Source organism: Neomonachus schauinslandi, chromosome 4 (assembly GCF_002201575.2).
Source record: "Neomonachus schauinslandi chromosome 4, ASM220157v2, whole genome shotgun sequence".
Lineage (NCBI taxonomy): Eukaryota > Metazoa > Chordata > Mammalia > Carnivora > Phocidae > Neomonachus > Neomonachus schauinslandi.
In genome coordinates, this window is record NC_058406.1 from 48902277 (window position 1) to 48923282 (window position 21006).

The 21006-nt window shown below is 40.6% G+C and overlaps 1 protein-coding gene across 3 annotated transcripts in view; it reads left to right on the top strand.

The window, feature by feature from the left end:
• NFIA (nuclear factor I A) overlaps window positions 1–21006 on the top strand; it is a 359380-nt gene that overhangs the window by 259463 nt on the left and 78911 nt on the right. For all 3 annotated transcript variants that reach the window (XM_021679991.2, XM_021679992.2, XM_044914528.1), the window contains exon 6: window positions 2903–3030. In XM_021679991.2, coding sequence (XP_021535666.1) covers window positions 2903–3030 — 128 coding nt within the window. The remainder of the gene's footprint in view (window positions 1–2902; window positions 3031–21006) is intronic.

Here is a 21006-nt window from a genome sequence, read left to right on the forward strand (position 1 = left end):
AGGTGGGAGCTAATAACTACAGACTCTCACCTTTAGGATTAACAACTGCATGGGGTATTTGCATTTTATTAGAGGACACCAAGGAAATAAAACATTTTAGAAACTCAGAAAAATTTAATAACGGAAGAATAACGGGCAGCGGAATTGGCCTTTTGCATTGGATCTCATTGAATCATGACAGTTGGGCGAATGCTTGTCACAAGTACTCATATGGCTGTTTCTAAGTCAGTAGCCCAGTTCAGCAGTTTTTGAGCATCTGCTATTAGCCAAACACTGTGGTAGGCACTAGAGATTTTAAAAAAGAAAAAGAAGAAGAAGGTCCTTTCCTTACAGATCTCACGGTCCCATCAGAACATATAGGTCTTGCCTTTTATTTGCCAGGAAACATAAGGGAAATATTTATTTTGTTTTTAACATGTATTCTACCAACTTCCAAAATGGTTTCAAGTGGCTTTCAAGTTTTAAATACATCAGCTACTATTAAATATAGAGAAGCCAGAAACCATACGGAAAAATAGGAGAGATTGTTATATCAGGAGCCTGACCCTTCAAGAGTTGTACCTTACATTTAATCCTGAGATTCCTGGTTGCCAAGGCAAGAAGGGGAGGCACAAGGTTATAGAAGCTGCATGTTCTGATAAAAAGAATAGAAATTCATGCAAAGAGACCATATTTTTTTCTGGTTTTATGTATGAGAAGGAATTTTTTGTGTACATCCTTCTACAAAAAAAATTCTGTTTGATGTAGTTTCACATAAATTATAGAAAAGTTCTCCAAGTGTCTATCTTTCACTGAACTTCAAGGAAAGCCAAGTGAAGAACATAAAATTAGCTATTAAAGGTTTTCCTTTGGGTTCTAAGCTAGCATGCCACAGATATGCTGCTTTCCTGTGGTCTGGCTTTAATGAGAACAGAACTTAAAGGCAGAGCATACTGGAATACCAACTTTAATAATTAGAATTTCTTGCCTTACATTGGGTCCTCAACATTTTCTTATTCAGATTGCAGCCATCGCCTCTTCACTGTCTCACTGCCTCTAGGATCCATCTCCTTCTTTTTCCTTTGCTTTTCCAAAGCCATCATCTGCACAACTACCAGAGTGGCCATTCTGAAATTGACTCTGATGTCACTCCCTGTTGAAACTTTTTCAGGGAGTCTCCATGGCTGATAGGACAAAATCCAGATTCGTATCATCGTCTATCACCTCCACCCCCTTCTTTCACTTCGACTTCAGCCAGGACACGAACCTGGCAATTCTCTGCATGTGTCACATCTTCCTCATGATGTTGCTTCTGCCTGATACACACCTCCATCCAGGGAGTAATGTTCAGAATATCTGATAACCTGTGTGACACGAGCGTACCAATTAGAATGGATGCCGCTCTGCCACAGTGCTCAGGCTGAGTCCTGGAATGCCCCAGATGCATTTGACGTTAACCCTTTAGTTTTTGGATCATGAGCATGTCCTGGGGCAAAGCTGGGGTGGCAAGGTGGGGAAACTTGAGATGGTGACACTTTGCCAATTGATAAAGAAGTATTTCCATATTTTGAAATAAAAATAGCCTCCTGATTCGGCATCAGCCGAATACCAGCCTATCCGTACCCTTTCCTTCCTTATGCCTGTCTCCTCGACACTCACTCATACAGACAGTGGAGGAACTACCTCCTTCGGGAAGCTTTTCCCAACCTCTCAGGCATATCACTGTTTTCTTCTTTCATCAAGAAATCCACTGTGTCCTATATGTGCTTTCATCATAATACCTGCATTTCTCTTTTGCACAATTTTATTTGCCTCTGCATCTCTATCTGCTAGACCGCAAACTCCATGGAGACAGGGGCCATGTCTGATGCATCTCGATATCCCAGCATTTAGCACAGCACCTAGCACAGAGAAGGGACACAACACATGTTTGATAAATGAAAACATATTAAAAAATCTGTACCCTGACACGTGAGGAAATTTCCCAGTGGGCACTCCCACTAGGTATGAAATCTATTCATTCTGATAGTATGTTAGTGACATTATCAATTAAGACAATTAGAACATATTAGCAACATGGCATTTCACTATCTTTCCACTCCTGAAGCCTCAACTTGGGAGAAAAATTCAGTCCTTCAACTGGAGGAAACGAGATGCATTCTGGAGATTTCTCAACCATACCTCTCCAAAAATAAAAAATATCCAGAACTTCATTTTGGTGACCTCTGTATAGGCATCAAAAGAGGAAGGGCATAGAAAGGATTGGGCCACTCTTTTTTCCATGTCCCTAGTTCTCAGAGGGAAATGTACACCTTCCCCCCATCTTTCTCTCTTTGGAGCATTGTATTTGTCTCTAGCATCTCTATCAGAATCTGGACTATGGTAGCTGCACAGCAGATACTTTTTGAATGAACAGATCCAAGTGGAAGATGAGAAAACATAGGAAAAAAGAGAGAGAGAGAAAAGCAACCCAAGCTCTTCTTGAAGGGCTTTGAACCCTGATCTTTATCCTTTCTGGGGTGCCAGAGGGACTGAGTGATGTGTAGGGACATTGCTGACGGCGAGGTCCCCGCCGCTGCCTGAGAAGACACGAAATGCCGTCTTCCTACAGACACTTCCAGGTGGAGATGGGCGCAGGAGCCAGCCACCAGTTCCTCAAAGGAGAAAGGAACAGGATGTGGCAGCAGCAGCAGCAACTTGAGGGAGAGTAAAAATCAAACCCAGATACCTGGAACAACACAGGCCCAAGACTTTGTTCCACATCCAGTGACTCACTCGACTGAACAAGAAGCCTAAAAAAGAGTGCTAGAACTACACCGAGTTGCCCAATGGCTTCCTCCTTTGGCCTTCTTTCAACCAGGGATGCGCTATCCAAGAGAGGTGGTTTGGATGGCTTTTAAACATGTCCCCTTTGTTATTTCAGCTCCACGAAGCGCCTCAAGTCTGTGGAGGATGAAATGGACAGTCCTGGTGAAGAGCCATTTTACACAGGCCAAGGGCGCTCCCCGGGCAGCGGCAGTCAGTCCAGCGGGTGGCATGAAGTGGAGCCAGGTGAGCGGCGCGAGCGCGTGGGCGCGTGAGTGCGTGGCTAGCACGTGCACGTCTGAAACGTGCGTGGGGGGCGTGCGTGCGTAGGACACACGGAAGCCGCCTCACAGCGGTGGATCCTTCCACACCAACTCGTGTTTGCCTCTGCTGCTTCCAGCGAAGGGTGGCCGGGGGCAGGTAACAGCTGCCGTGAGAGGCTGTGAGCATGGGCTGCGGTTTTTGACTCTTACGTATTCTTACCTACCCTGCAGTCACATAGTCATGTGCCTTTGCTTTTGTTTTTCTCCTAAGTGCCTTTGGGGGTTGGCTTTTGGGATTATCTTTTAATAATCTTAAAGAAAAATCTGTCAACTTTTTCAACGGGGTGGATAATGTTGGAAAGGAGAAGAGGGTCCCTGTGCTACACAGTGTATGCTTGGATTTTTATAAAATGAGGAGGTGTTTATTTTATTTTTAAAGATTTTATTGATTGAGAGAGAGAGAGAAAGCACGATTGGGGGGGAGTGGAGGGAGAGGGACAAGCAGACTCCGTGCTGAACACCCGAGTCCGATGGGGGCTTGATCCCACGACCGGAGATCCTGAGCCGAAATCAAGAGTTGGACACTTAACTGAGCCATCCAGGCGTCCCTGGAAGTTTCCAAATTTTTTGAAGAGACTTATATAACATTGGTATCAAAATTGGACAGATCGCCAACACACAAAAAAATTGCAGCTCATTTCTGAGGAGGTGTTTAAATGTGTTTTCCTGTTACTGGTTATCGCCGTTATTGTTTTTTCTATTTAAATGGAACAACTATCTTTCTATCCGTCTGAACTAAGCAAATGATGACTACTAGACCTCCCGGGATAGTCTAGTCTTGGCTCTGGAGTCTTGAGAGGAATGTGAATAATTCAGCTAGCACACGTGTCTAACCTCCACATGGACAAGGGAGAATCTTCTCCTGTGCCTTTCTCGATCTGCAAAGTCAATTGGATAGAGAGGATGGAGTGTGGGCTTTGGAATAGAGAGGCAGAGTATAATCCTGGCTCTTGGTCCTGCTGGCTGTGGGATTATAGGCAAATGACCCGACCTCTCTGAGCATAAGTGTCCCCATTTTTATAATGTCAATACTAATAGCTGTTTCAACGCTCTTGAGATTTAAATGAGGTAACATAACACAACCCATCTAAGAATTATACCTACCTAGCACAGAGGAAGGTTGAAACAAAGTGCTTTCTGATCATTCTCCCCCACCTAGGACTCAGAATGATTCCTTGCAAGAATAGACAAGCACCAAGGAGATTTTTGAACTAACCCTTTTGTCTTCGGGTCTTAACTTCTCTCTCCTCCCTGACATATCAAAAAACAATCCTCAGAGGGAATGGCATGAGAGAGATTTTTGGGGTGATGGAACTGTCGTGTATCCTGATTGTGGTGGTGGGTACAGGAATCTATACATGTGTTAACATTCATAGAAATGGATACCTTCCATTCCCCTGCAGTTTTATTGTATGATAATTAAGAACAAAAAAGGACAAAACAAAAGCTCAGGCCCCACTAGCTGAGTCCTTTCTCTTGCTCCCTCTACTAAAATGCAGAAGTTTCACTTTGTCTAGCTTCTACTTAATACTCTCACTCACTCATTCAGCCATCCTCATTGGGAACTTTCTGCCTGGTTCTGGGAACTGAAGGGTGAATGGGAAGGCTCTGTCTTTGGCTTTCAAGGAATTCACAGTTGGGGGTAGGACACAGATGCATGAGGAGATCCTTACATGGTGATAGGGGAAGTGCAGGGATGGGGAGATTAGCCTCCATCTTCTCATTATTTCTAATTATTACCAACACAGCACTCAAGGGGTGGTGGATCTTCTATAAAGGTCATACACATCTGCTTAGCACCACACTTAGCTCATGCCCGTTCACCGAGAGTGGCTAAGAAATAAAGCCAGGCCTAAATGCAAATGAAAATGCTGACTCCCCATTGCGGCTTCAACGGCATCATCAGCAAGATCTCAGGAAAGTGCCAATGAAAAGTTTATGTGCTATTAAAAAATGAAAAGATGTACAACTTCTTTGAACCCTTTTTAAAAGGCTAATTAGAGTTCTAGCCAGTTTACCGGCTTCAGTGAAAATCAGAATCGAAATATATAGGTTTGGTACACGGTGCTTGAGTATTGTGTGTGCTAATGAGGTTTTATACACATAGAAGCTGCTTTACTGTGTTGATGTACGTGATGCTCCCCCACTGGGAGACTCTTCTCTGGGTCGTTGTAGATATTTGGGGGGGCGCATATTGGGGGTAGAGGGAGGCAGGTTGAATATAGGGTACTTTGACCTGGTGACTCTTTTTTTTTTCAGAGTGATTCTATTCCTGTTTGCACCTTATGATTCAAATCATCATATATTTTAACATCTGAATGCCTAGATTCTTTGAAGTCATTAAATAATGAAAGTTTAACGGCCGAATTCTTTTTGGGTAATGATACTATATATATGGCATAAGAGAGAAATCCCCCACAATTATACTATATTCTTGGATTGATTCTCCATCCCCTCTCCCCGTTGCATTACAGAAAAAATGCAGTTTCATGGTATATGTGTTGGGGGTTGGGGGAGGACAGTGGATACATTTACATTTGGCCATATTCAGCATAGAAAGTCATAATTGAAACAGGGCCTGAGGGGACATTAAAACTCAACCGAAGGATGTTGTACATGTGCCTGGTGACTTTGGTGTCATTAACTCACACCATCCATTTTAAATGGATAATTTATGCTGCCAGATGGTCCTTTTTGGGGATTTTCCATCTAGCCCAATCCCCCTTTTGGCACAGAGAACACCCTTATGTTGTTCCCACACTGATCCGGGCCTGCATAGCTTTTCCCCAGGGGTACAGTTCATTGAGTAGGAGGCTTTTAGTGGTTCACTCATGTAAATTACCTTCAGAACATGTTGGGAGTTATGTCTATTTGAATGCACCGGCAGCCTCTTGGTTGCCTACATTGGGGATAATTCTCTCAAACAAATCCTAAAGGGTACTTTGTTTATGCCTCAGATGTGACACAGGAAGCAAGGCCTGTACTTACTCCTCACTCAGAGAGCTTTGCATCTGTTTACCTGCCCTCAAATGCTTTTTCTGGACTCCCGGCCAAAAGAGGGCCGAAGGTTGCCAGAGGAGACAAATTTCCTTGAGCAACAGGAAGGCTTTGGAAAGTAAAACAAACCAGACATGCAGTAAATTACATGGGCTCTTTCAAATGTCTTTTGTAGTATCCTGTTCCCCATTAGTTTATCTCAGCACTTTCAGTGAACAGCTCTTATTATCTGGGAAGAAGGGCATAGGAGATGAAAGATGATGTTAGTTTAAGAACATCAGACAACCTCAAGCTGACTTTCGCGTCTCTTACAATGCTACATTTGTTCCCTCCACTTAGTTTCATTTCCCAGTTATCTCAAAACTGGGTTAGATTCGAAGCTTTGAAGCTAATCATGCACTGATGAAATGAGTCCTATGAAATTCTATTAAGCAAAAACTCACATACCATCAACTCTTGTTTATCTGTACAAATGAAAAATTACAGAGAAACTGATAATGTAAATAAATAGGAAGGAAACCAACAGGCGCCTACATGGGATCAGACACTGTGCACGGTGCTTTCACATACACAGTAAAAATTATAGTTATGATGGTTGGAGTACCTTCTGTATACCGGGTTGTTGCTTTTTTAATTACCTTAAATTATGCAAGACAGAATGGAATGATCTTGCCTCTGTAGAGATGAAAACAGAATTATAAAAGGTTAAGTGACTTGTGTCGGGCCACACAGATAGTAAACCTGTGGATCCAGGTCCAAACTTGAGCCTAAATCTGAGTTCAGAGGTTAAGTTTTGTCTTCTATGCTCAGTACCTCTTTTACCATAACGCTTATGCTTATAATTTGAGATCTCATGTCCTGGGTTTGTATTGAAATTAAAAACATAATAATAAAAACCAAAAAATAATGCAACAGAAAGACCTGAAAAATCCCCCACTTTCTTTATCCCAAACCCTTGTCATATGACCGAAGCCAGAGGAGTGTGGGTTATTAAATACACATAGGACACATATGTGAGCAAATAGTATTGACTTTTAACAAAGTAAAATATCAATTTTTCCCCATCAAATCAAATCATCTTCAGCATTCAGATCTTTGTTCAAATAAGATGTCATCAGAGAGACTGCCAGTGATCTAAATAGTTGGTGTTTCTCTTCCATCATTCCATAATTTGTAACCTTGCTTTTCTTTCTTCATACCCCTGTATACTGCCGTTGTCTGTGTTCTCTCTAGAGAATGTACACTCCATGGGCAGTGGAATGTCTTTTCCACTGCCTATCCCCAGCATCCATATCAGCATCTGGCACATAATAGGTACTCAGTAAATATTGTTTGAATGAGTGGAGCCTACAAAGCAGGGAATTTTGGGGTGTTTTCAATAAACCTAAAAACAGAATTTGCCACCAGTAATCCTCCCAGAATTGATGTTTGCTATATTCTCAATCCATAGACTGTTACTTAGTCAAATCCAATTATTAACAAGTAGTAAGTCAAACAACTGCTCAGCCTCAACCATGGGCCCCATTGACAAGTAGTGGTGTACCAAACTTTATTACAAGTATCCCTTGACTTAAAGGATATTCCTTTAAGTGAATCAAACCTTTTTTTTTTTTTTTAAGATTTTATTTATTTATTCATGAGAGACAGAGAGAGAGAGGCAGAGGGAGAAGCAGGCTCCCAAGGAGCAGGGAGCCCAATGCAGGACTCGATCCCAGGACCCTGGGATCATGACCTGAGCCGAAGGCAGATGCTTAACCATCTGAGCCACCCAGGCGCCCAAACCTTTTTTTTTTTTAAAGATAATACTTTTATTGGTTTTTTTTAAAAGAAAAGTCTTTTCTCTTTAAGGTAATTCAGTATTACAAGCTCTATATCAAGAACTGCAATAGTGAATTTTTGTAGAATATTTTATGTGACTGCCCTGATTTATGTCTGAAATTTTTCAGATTTCCCTATCAAATTTTCTCTTATGCAAGTATAAGGAACATCATATGAGACACTATGAGCTCTATATCATATGAGTTATAACCTTGCTACTCAAAGTGTGGTCGGAGGACTGGCAACATGACATCACCTGAGAACTTAATAAAAATGCAGAATTTCAGGGTGCACCTGGGTGGCTTAGTCAGTTAAGCTCCTGACTCTTGATGTTGGCTCAGGTCATGATCTCGGGGTCATGAGATTGAGCCCTGCGTCAGGCCTCGCGCTCAGTAAGGAGTCTGCTTGTCCCTCTCCCTCTGCTCCTCCCCCTGCTCTCTCTCTCTCTCAAATAAATAAATAAAATCTTTTTTAAAAGCCCAGAATATCAGACCCTACCCAGACCAACTGAATTTTAATAGTTGGTTATGTTTATCTGGGTGATATTTATACGTGTTAGGGATTAAAAAGCACTAATCTAGGCCCTTCCGTTGGCTGTTCCCTTCAGTGAGTTCTCACCACTCAATCTCTGTCTGGAGGCACCCTGAACTTTCCATGGTGTATTCCCCAACCTTCCCCCCTACTTTAAATAGGAATGCCTTTAACATTTTTCTAGATACATAGAAACCTAACCTGTTTTAAAACAGATCAGAGAAGGTAGCACACACGCTCATTGACTCATGCAGTGTTGAGATACCTCACTCACTGCATGAAAGACTGAATGTTCTCCATCTCTCTCTCTCATCTTCCTCCACTTTAAGTGCATGAAGAATGACTGATCAATGTAATTCAGGTCAAACCAAGTCACTGAATCTTTATTAAGCGTTGACTGAGTGCAGTATGGAGTACATACAAAGATGGCTCCATCAGGTCCCTATCTTCGAGGGCAAATCAGATTTCCTCAGTTGTCAGCCACTCTCTGTAAGATGGGAACTGTTGTTTCTGGCCCATCTTTGTCACAGAGTTGTCACAATCAAATGAGGTAATGAACTTGAACTTCCATTCCAAGTGCCAAAGTCCTTTTTTAAAGCGAATATCCTCTAATCGTGTGAGGTATCATTATTATTCAGCTCATGGCAGTTGAAAGCAGGCAGGTTTAAATCCCATAGAAGTAAAAGAGGAGAGTTGTTCAATCTGATGGGAGAATTCAGGACACTTTCCTCAGAAGGCAGCCATGGAACGAGGTGTCAGCTGGAACCCAGAGGAGAAACAGCCACCGACTTAAAAGTGAGACTTGATATTTCTTAGCCTTTTAATTATTAGTATATATAAATTCAAGTGTTGTTCCTGTATCTTTCTTCCTGAGTTGCAAGGCAGCTTTGTGGTTGTCCTGTGAACCTTCTCAGGATCTGTGTCCCCAAAAGTGACTCAGTTAAGGCTCCAGTGCACTTCACAGATTACCAAGTGGCACCACTTACTGCGTTTGAGACCACAGCTGCGTCAAGCACATACGTTTCCGTGAAGTTCCACAAGAGGTTAAGATCATTTTTTTATGATCTTACAGGACTTTTGAGTGAAATTTAGTACAGTGCTTGAAAACAGGAGAGAAAGACTCCTGAAATTTTCTCCTGGACAAAAATGTTCAGAAATAGCATGCCTTCCATTACACTGTGATTGTCAAACCTTACTAACAGACACCATTACATTAGCCAAGATGTCGGGAGTTCTAGACAGTTCAATGAAGTTTTTAAAGTCAGATTTGATAAATAGTAAGGTTAGTTGTAGTTCTCTTTTTAAAAACTTTCAGTGATAGGGGCGCCTGGGTAGCTCAGTTGGTTGGGCGACTGCCTCCGGCTCAGGTCATGATCCTGGAGTCCCAGGATCGAGTCCCGCATCGGGCTTCCTGCTCAGCAGGGAGTCTGCTTCTCCCTCTGGCCCTCCCCCCTCTCATGTGCTCTCTCTGTCTCTCTCATGCTCTCTCTCACAAATAAATAAATAAAATCTTTAAAAAAATTAAAAAAAAAAACTTTCAGTGATAAACTTCTCCCCAAAGACTAAGTAGTCTTCATTTTTGAAGGTCAAGATTAAGCGGTGCAGTAACATGCTGTCTGTTCTTATCATGATTATTAAGTAAAGAAATACATTTTTTAAAAGATTTTATTTATTTATTTATTTGACAGAGAGAGACACAGTGAGAGAGGGAACACAAGCAGGGGGAATGGGAGACGGAGAAGCAGGCTCCCCGCTGAGCAAGGAGCCTGATGCGGGGCTCGACCCCAGGACCCGGGATCACGACCTGAGCCGAAGGCAGGCGCTTAACGACTGAGCCACCCAGGCGCCCCAAGAAATACATTTTTTAAAGGCATGTGTAAAAGAATATCTTTGTAAACAGCGGGTCAACCACTGGCCTGGGACCTTTAGATGCAGAGTTCGGTGTCACCACTACAGGGAGCCCAGTTGGATTTTGCAGGCACCTGTTCATTCATTGTCATTTTAAATACTGCATATTAGGTTCACTTGGATTCCCAACTCTGCTGCTCCTAATTTGACTGCCAACCGTCATTCATCAATTGTAAGAGTGGGGGGAGTTTACCAACTTAAACTTGTAGCTGAGACACGTAGGAGGAGGCTCATTATCAATGCCAATAAAAAGGCAGCAGACTGGTAACAATAGTACATTGATCACAGACACTCTGCTGCACTAGCGTATATTAGGGACCATGATTAAATCTCCCACAGTCTCCCGCTGTAATGGGAATAGTCACTGTTACAGAACACTGCCATAGGATCAATGTCTTGGCTTTTCTTCTGCATTTATGGAGCAGTGGGAAAGCATCGTTCTGCGACCACATTCTCTTCCATTATCCCTTTATTATTGGCACCTGCTCATTAGAGACTGGTGCACCAGGACAGTAGCTAGGGGGCTGTGCTTTAGGGACCCTCCTTCATCGGAGACATTTCACCCCAACAAGGGGTTATGGCGGGAAAGCTGTATCACACAGTGAGCACTCAAACCACCATTCCTTACTTTCTTTATCAAGGCTGTTTTTGTCAGGCCAAATAAAGGGCCTAAAATAACCTATTGTAATTGGAGCCCAAAAGGTTACCTATAAAAAGAAAAGAAATACTCTTTTCACCTGTGTATAAATATGTACGAGAAAGCATCATCAAGAAAATGACTGTTATATTCCTGCAGCCTAGTATAGTGCCTGGCACAGGGTCTCCGTTCAATCAATATTTGTTGAATAAATAAATAAATAATAAGCTGGAGACCACACATGTCTGCGCTCGCCCTGTGAGTGGGGCGAAGTGCTCAGGAAGCAGAGCGCTGCGTACATTTGTTGTGTGAATGAGTGCAGCCCCCTCTTGCATCAGAACCCAGATGCACAGTCTTGTGAATACAGAAGCTCCCCGGAAAACAGATGCTGCATTTCAGCTGGGCTCGTCTGAGTAAAGAAATTATCCAAATCTCCAAATTGTTAATTTCATGTTTGAAATTGAGGCTGTGTAAATATTCCAGAAAGGAGGAAGAAAGAGATGGAGCTTATACCTTGGATTTAGATGGGAAATCTTCTGCCCTCCCCCAGCTCCGTCTCCATCTTCAGCACAGCCCCCGCGGCCTTGGTTAGCGAAGTGCTGGCTCATCGCGTGGCCTTATTTAGCGTGTTGTAAGGAGGAACTGTACGGCAAAGTTTATTACAGCCACAACAGTATTACGGGCTCACTGAGGAGGGAGAAAATCAGAGTGAAATAGAACGTATCAGGAAGAGGAAAAAGTACAAATTAAGAATCACAACTCTACAATTCTTGTATTCTGCCGTGAACCCCAACCTGCCTGGGGACTTGAGCAGACCACTTCTCTGAATTTTCCTCATATATAAACACTGGGAACAGTAAAACAGCCCAGGCTGTGTCCTGTATAGCTTTGACGTGATCAAATAGATAATAAAAGTAGGAGCTACCATTTATTAAGCACCAGCTGTGTGCAAGGTACTGTGCATAGCACCAGAGGTAGAGTACTTTTAATATAGCTAAAGTATACTTCACAAACCATAAAGCTTTACCCAAATACTGTATATCTTTTTGTTTTGGTAAATACTTTGAAAACTCTGAAGTGCTATATGAGTTTAAGAAACAAGCATACCTCATTTTATTGTGCTTCAGTTTATCGCACTTCTCAGATACTGTGTTTTTAACGAAGGTTTGTTGCAACCCTGCATCGAGCAAGTCTCTTGGCATCATTTTTCCAACATTTGCTCACTTCCTATCTCTGTGTCATAGTTTGGTAATTCTTGCAACATTGCAAGCTTTTTCATCATTATTATATTTGATATGGTGATCTGTGATCAGTGGTTATAAGTTGCAGGAAGCTTAGATGATGGTTAGCATAGTAATAAAGTATTTTTAAATTAAGGTATATACATTGGGTTTTCTTAGTCATAATGCCATTGTACACTGAGTAAACTATAGTATAGTGTGAACATAACTTTTATGTGTACTGGGAAACCAAAAAATTCGTTTGACTTGCTTTTTCTCAATATTCGCTTTGTTGTGGTGGTCTGGAACCGAACCTGCATTATCTCCGAGGTACGCCTGTACATGAAATTAAATGGAAAATATATTGTACATATCTGTGTCTATTCTATGCAAAGCACTGCGCAAGGTGATAGAGGGAAAAATAAATAAATAAACCAAGACAGACTCTGCCCTCAAAGTGTTTACAGCCAGCGAAGGAAGGAGGGCTAACTGCTTAAACAAGTACCCAGTGGCTACAATACAGACATGAGTACGCTAAGATTCATGCAGGTCAGGAGTTTATTTATTGGCTTGGACAACAGTCCTCCACTGTATCGGCTTGAAAAAGCTGGTGCATCAACCATTCCATTATTAAAGGAGCATTAGTAAATGCTAGTCCCTATTTCCTTCCCTTCGTAATACCAGCCTTATCTTTCCTTATCTCTAAAAAGCATGTAGAAAACCAGTATACTAGAAAACTCTCAGGAAGTGTGCAAAGCAATGCCATCTGACTCCAGCCAAAGATCTTTCTGCACCCACGGACTCAAATCTCCCTTCCTGAAACAGAGTGTTCTGATTTGTGGGTAATGAAATTGGGCAGAATCTAAGCAAATGTTTACTTAGAGGAAACACAGTTATTCTGAATTGACATTAAATTCACCAAAGGGAAAAATAACCAGAAAGTGTAGTTGGAAGAGAAGAAACAAAAGGGATAGGTAGATAGGCAGGCAGATCAAACTTACCTAAGAGTTGGCTGTGCTGGTCTTCCTGTATCTAATAAATTTTATTTATCTAGCATTATTAGATATTTGTAGAACTCAAACAGAAGGTAGTCTTAACCTCTCATATAAAGAGAAAAAATTCTTTAGCGTTCTTCCTCTCTTCTGTAAATACAATGTAGATATTTCATAGACTCAGATAATACCACAATTTGATTAACAATGAAAGGTAAATTGACCTATATTTTGTCATTGGAATGCTGCTGAAATTTTAACTCTAGAAGTGTTTTATAAGTAACAGCTAATGTTTACTGAGCACTTACTATGGGCCAAACATTGTTCTAAGAGAGAAAGAGAGACAGAGGGAGAGATTTGTAAAAAATGATACAGGTCAACAATAAATCTATTTTCAGACTTACTTCCCTCTCTCATAGGTTTTTATATTTTCCCCACATACTGGTTATTCTGTTTAAATGTTAAACAATCAAATACAACACCATCGGTCTATATAGGAATAAAGTTTTCTCTTTTTTTGGCCATCGGTGTCTTCAATAGAGTAGCTTTTTCATACTCCAGAATGAATACATACACATACTTTATTTGGGGAATAGGGGAGAGAGGAAGAAAGAAACCTCCCTGCGCACGCAGATCTCAAGGGTCAGTAGCTTTTCTGTCTGTGCCATGTGGCAGTTTCTGATGCGATTGTGAACATTGCAATCGCTTTCCTGCTCGGCAGAGGATTACAATAATGCCTATTTATCCAACTCTACCCATCCAAGGATTTCAAATACATCATAAACTCATCAATTAATCAAAGACATGGCACCCATTTCGAGATGATGGGTGAATTACATCCTACAAGATTACAAGAAATGCTCACATTGGCATAGTAAATCAGGGGCTGTTTCCTTGATAGATTCCCAAACAACACAAGTCCTAAAATGAGGAGGGTTCTGTCCAGCACTGAATCGCAAAGTGTGTTTCTCAAATAGAAGATGTCAGGAATAAAAAACGTCACTTTATGTCATAGCATCACTTAACCTTGATGAAAAATTAAACCGCGATGGAAAAGCCGAATCTGTTGAAATACAGTGAATTGGCTTGCCTCCTCAGAGTAAAGTATTACTGACTGCCCTTCCTTGACAATTGAAAACCCCTCTGAATGCTGGGTTTAAAATACTGGGTTACTCCAGTTCTTGGTTCTGTGGTCTGTTTGGAGTGAGGAACTGTGTTGTCATCCAGTGCCTTCAGCCCACCATGGAGAACAGGCTTTCCATAGAGCTGTGAATTTTTGGTAATCATCTGGAGGTTACTCCAGCTCTCCCAGGTTCTCATGTGGTCCACACATCTGACTGCCCTTCATTTTGAAGAAACGTGCCAATCTTTAGGGATTGTATGTAATGAGAGGTCAAGTTTTGGTTTGCATTGTTGGAAGTGGCACTCAAGTCATTAGAAACTCAAGGAATGACAGCCCAGTATCCATTTCTAATCTGAAGTGTCCTCTGGAACACCAGATTACTCTGCCTTGTTAGGTTATCCCAACCCAGAAATCACTTCATTGTGATTAGCTTCCAAGATTAATGAATTCTAGGATGTCAAGATTACTTACGACTCAATGCAGGTCCGAATTTGCCATCTGCCTTTCAGCCATTTCATGAACCCAACGGAAGAGAGGGTTTATCAAAATGGCTGTGCAACATCTCTTCTGTTTTAACACTCTTTAGGGACCGATATAAGCAGCTCTTCATGTTCTTGTGTCAAAATACATATGTAAGGATTAAAAGTAGTATGGGTTGCATAAGAGTGCTTTTCAGGGCCAGTTATTCTTTGATATTTATCACTTCATAGTGGCAACACCTGCTTCTAATTTTAAGAGTTCTCTTTTTCAGTGGGTGATTTTTTTTTCTTTTCAGCAAAGAAATCTTATCCTCAAAAGACTTAACTGGTAATTTTTCTCCTTTTGATGTGCTTGATATTTTTATGAGTCTGTCCATCAGCACTGAAGCCTTAACATGCCTTAAGTTAAAAAAAAATCTTTACAACACATAATCATTATATCGGGTTACCTAAATTTATATCCTCACCACACATTTGGAGACTTTTCCAGAGATATAACTTGTTAAAAATGTCATTATTTGCCATTTGGACTACTTGATAGTTGTCTTAAGTTGACTAGAGGCGTAGAAATAAACTCTGCCTTGCGGGAGGCGTTCAGCCACTTACATTCAGTGTACATATTTGGTTGATTTTTACATTCAGGGACACAGTTGGTGACAGCTGTCATTTGAGATTGGTGAGTGGAAGGGAAAAAAAGGAGAGGACCCTAGTTTCGTCTATTTAGACACATATGGAAATAGTCCTCTGGTTTGAGGGGAGCCAGCCCACTTGTAGAGCCCAGTGTGGTTTGCTTTTCAGTTTTTATCCTGTGTAAAGACCTTTTCCTAATAGATGCTGGATAAAGTTAATTATACAAGTAGAAAAAGCTGCAAAAGATGGTATATTGCTAGCAACCCATTCTGATTGGGCTGTGGGGAGTTGTCGGTATAAAATTGGATCCTTGTGTTGGGTTCCAAAAAAAAAGGTGTGAATATGAAGGAGAAGTGCTAAATCATGACTCCAGAGAAAATGTCGGCCACGAGCAGTTTTTAGTCTAAGTGAAAACCAAACTTTAGGATTTGGACAAATAAGACAAGAAGAAAAAAGCGTGAATCATTAACTCCAATATAAAAGCATGATGGTGATCAAGTGTCACCAAACCTAAGTGAAGACACTCAACAAAGACTGTGACTGAATGGAACTAACTCGTTGACTTACTTGATATGAAAAGCTTTGCCAAGTATTTACCCTTAGTGTCAGATAAGTAATTTTTAATAAAATATTTCCAAGATACGAAGACAGTTAAGAAAACAGCACGGTTTTTAATCATGGCACTCATAAGTAAACGGATCTATCATTACGTTGTCACAAAGAATGACAGTGAGCAGAAACATGCTGCTAATCCCTCTCAGATAAGTATTCAATGTAATTAGACAGACACTGTCTCTTGTGTTGAGTGTAGCATTAATCAGGAGAAGTGCAACTTTACACAGAAATTTCTTTTTTTCTGATATGTCATTGTTAAAAAAAGAAACTGTTTTGTCAGATACTGCTTCAGAAAATGATTTATGTAGCTGTGCAGTTATTTCCTTTTTTTCCCTTTTTATTTTTTATTTTGTGTTTGAATGGTGTTTAAGAACAGTGTGGTCCTTTTGCATCCACAGGGCTGCCTTGGAGGTTCGTGGTTCATTTTGTTTTGCATAATGAACGTAACTTGAAGTGTTCTTAAGCTTTGAAATGACCTGTTGGATCATCTATCGAAAATGAAGGCAGAACTCTTGTAGAGAGAGGTTTTCCTTATAAAGAAAAGGCCAGGAGTTTTCTGCATTAAATAAGAGCTCAAGAGAGAATCTCTTTCTGTGAAAAATTCCATGTTACAGTGATGAAATGTGTTGCCCCCTTCCAGCATCCACAGGCATTGCCTTTAAAAAAAAAATTTCCTTTTGCTGTGTAGCGTCCAGCTTGAACTATGAACTGCTGCATAGCTATAAAGTCGTATCAGTTCAGCTCCTTGCACAGCTCTATCTTACCACTTTCTCGGCAACTCAAAGGCCTTTGATGGCAAAGAATAGGGTTATTGAAGGATGGTGGGCAGATTTCACTAAGTAACCGGTGGAGGTCAAAGTAGTTTATTTGTGGGGATGAACACAGTACAGAGATGAAAAATCAAATGCTTTGCCATAATAAGGTTTAGCAAGAAAATGCTGACTACACTAAGCTCAGATTCTAGCTGACAGAACCTTTTCTAGTGTTCATTACTTGATTCCACAGTTCAAGCAACTTGAAGAGGCCTAAAATTATATTTCTTTTTTCCCCTATGAAATGTTCCAATCAGTTTCAAATTTTACCTTAAGTAAAGTGATGGGCGTTCTGCTTGTATCCAAGGAACACTGGGATTAATAGATCCCCAGTGCAGACATATCCCAAACATGGAACATCACAGACGATATCTCTAAAATTAAATTTTACCAGTAAGACCCTTAAGCACCAAGCTTTCGATCGTATTCTAATGGACGGAAGTGAGCATATTTTAATAAACACTTAACTTCACATCATTGAAACTGGATAAAATTCTAGATGAAGTATCTATAAAGATGTTTACCAAGCTTGAACACTGGATTATTCCTAGCCTATTGGAGATGGGGAGGAGAGGGCTGTTCCCCGCCCCCCCCACCTATATATAATTTTGTATTTGTGTATGTTTTGTATTTGTGTGTGTTATTTGTGTATGTATAGTGTGTATGTTTTGCTTTGTAACTTACAAAAGAGCTACACATGCTGAAAAAAATATAAAAGTGAGGTTTACCTGCTGTATAACAGTACGACTAAAAGAATGAAAAATTATTTGGTGGCATATAGACCAGAGCTATCTAACAGAACTTTCTGCAGTGATGCAAATGTTCTGTATCTGCACTGTCCAACATTGTAACAACTAGCCAAATATGGCTATTGAGCACTTGAAATGTGGCTTTGCTGAGCAACTGAATTTTTTAATTCATTTAATTTTAATTAATTTAAATGTAAGTAGCTACATGTGGCTAGTAGCTACCATATTGGATAGGGCAGATGTGAACCAAACATATGTATGATTGAGTTTTTTACTTTTCAGCTGGGTATGTAGGCAGGATGAATAAAACATTTTGCTATACTATACTGAATTTATTTTTCATGCAAAGGAAATTATTTGGTTTTCTCAGTAATTTCTTGTTTATTCTCAGTCCTCTGTGAACGTGTGTGATTGCTATGTTGAGCCAAAATTAGCCCTTCCCTGAACACATGGGAGGATGGGATAGTTAGGGGAAAGATGGGATGGGTAGGGAATCTCCAACTTGTAAGTAGTAGGGGGATGAAATACAGCATTTTAAACTTCAGTCCTGACACTGGGGTGTCTGTATTTACCCTGAAAGGAGAGGAAATCCCCTAAAAACTCAGGAAACTTTATTGTTGCCCAAGGAACCAGATCTTTATATGACATTTTCCGTGTGTCTATTCTTTATTCTCCCCGGTTGTAAATTTTCACTCACAAATGAACATTTGGAATACATTAGAGAATTCATCATTTCTTTTCTCCTGAATTTTTACTCCATTCTCCCATTTTTAAAAATTAAAGAAATCACTTGTATGCAAGCCTTTTAAATTAGCTGAACTTCTTTATGATGTGCTAATTCTTTTGGGGGTCCTTTCAGCTCATCTTAAATGGTTGCATATAGAGTAAGAAGGATAAACCTCAGAAGCTATATTAACTTCCATTTTATTCTCCCCATCATAAAAATGATTTTAAAACATTTCTATTCACTGAAAAAGGTTAAAAGTCAAAATAGTCTGAATGTTTTACCTTTTTTTATTGTTGAGTGCATTAATCATAATAAATCACGTTGAAATGAACCATAATGGATTTTATCATTAGGACACAAATCTAAGATGAGTGCAGGATCTTAAACTACCTCCTCGTATCACACAGCATGTGCTTCTACCCAGAGGAACAGAATGGCCCTTTAACTGTGGGATTAATCTATGCAATCGCAGCCTTTATTTAGCATCACGGTGGGCGATCCTCTCATCACAAGGTGCAGATGAGATGATCCTAGGAAGGTCCTGTTCTTGCCTGTGCAGCAGCTACCAGAGAGCACTGCCTTCGCTCCATTGGGAAGAGATGAGTCCGAGCATAAACTTGCTGGTGGTAGATGACTTGCAAAATAGGGTACGGGTACTGCCCAACTTTCATCCTGAGCTTGAGAAACAGTGTGGAAATGGATGCTGATACCATTCATCTGACAGCCGTGACTGGGGCACCCATTGCTGCACCTAGACCCGGAGGTTGTAGGGGACTCTGAATGCCCGGAGGGAAAGAGAACAGCTACAGCAGCTGTTAATGTGCCATTTAGGCTGTAGAAAGATATTTCAGTATCATTAATGAGCTTGATTTTAAACCAGCTCGTGATTCGTCTGTATTAGTAAGATAGATAAATAATCGGAACTTTTTTCAGGAAGAGGCATCTCGGTGGAGCGGTGCCCTGGAAGTGGGACGAGCTCTGACCTACTGGGTTCAAGTCCTGTTCCTCCATTGTGTGGCCTCTTGCCTTCTTCGGGACTTCCCTCCCTCTGTTATCTTCTGAGTCTTTGCTTTCTGCCCATCTCTCACAGGCAAGCGTGCTTTACTGCCTCCCATCTTCAGGAAGCTCTGCCTTGCTTCCCCCCACCCCCTATAGCTTCCACCCTATTTTCTGCTTCCCTCTACACACTCATTTCACGAAGAGTTGACTACGCCCGTTTTCCCTTCCTCATTCCTGATTTTGTAAACCATTCTAACCTGTCTTAGAGCCTTAGGAGAGCCTTACTCTCCTGGAGCTCATTTATTCTCCTTGTCCCTGACCTCTCAATAGCATTCAACTCAGGCCACCACAGCCTCCTCCCTGAAATACTTAGAGTCGGTAAAACCATGCTTTCCTATGAGTTTGGTGACTCAGCTAAGCTGCCTGTTTTGACACTCACTTTAGTAGCTCAGAGGCCTCTCTTGATGTCAAGACTTACTGAATTCTAGATAATTTTGTGTGTTAGACTTTACCTCTGGTTGAAGTATTACTGCGTTATAACATAAACAAGGCTTGGGAGATACCATTGGGTCTTAAAAAAAAAAAGACTTGATCCTGCTTATGTTTGCAGGAGGCTTTATAGAGAAAGTAACTTGTTGAACAGGCAAGAGGCCTCTTGTATATATTAAATGTATGGATTTACTATTGAACAATTTAACATCTTTGGGTCATTATGTTCTTCTAAGTCTAGGTGATACTTATTTCTTGAAGGTTCCGTCTTAAAATTACTGATAATAAATGCAGTATGTTTAATAAAATCCTAACTAATCCCTACTAATGCCAAGAAAAACCTGCTATATAAGACAAGATGATTCTTAGTATACTTCAGAGTTGTTTTTATTTTTTGCATGTTCTTTTGCAGCTGATACAACCTTTCTTTGATTTTTTTCTTTGGCTAACCAAATTAGAAACTTCACCTATAAATATACTTTATTGACTTAAGTAGGACACAGTTTTTATAATATACAAGGGAAACTACATGGGGCAGTGTGATGTATCACAAAACATACAAGCTTTAGAAAGAGAGACCTGGGTCTGAAATACTACTTAGTAGGTGTATGGTCTTAAGCAAGTTGCTTGACATCTCTTGGTGTCAAGTTTCTGCAATTTAGTTATAAGTAGCCAGGCTATTAATACCTACCTATTGGAAAATGAAAATGCAAGCATTTGAGACATTTATAAGTACATGGCACATAGTGCATACTCCATAATTTGGAGTTTATTCTTTTTATTCTTTTATTCTTTTCAGTCTGTGCTTTTGAAATGATTGATATGCAGAGGTTTGATGACCATCTCTTTAGCTGCCTCCTGGCTCTCTTGAGGGCACTGAATGGATGAAGGCTTCCAGCAGCCTTCAGGTTTGGTATAATAGTTGTTCTGCTAAAGCAGTAGTAACGATAGGTCATTGGGAATTAGGTGAGGGCAATGATCTGGAGAATACATAAAGTCAAACTTGCAGCATTTTGTAGTCCTCTCTAACCTGCTTATATATTGGATTTTAAAAGAAAAGTGCAGAGTTTGCTTGTTTCCCGAATTTTTCCCAAACAGATTGCAACTATAAATGCGCATTACTGAAAACTTTCTGTTCTTGACTTTGATACTTTGAAGAAAGAAACATAGACC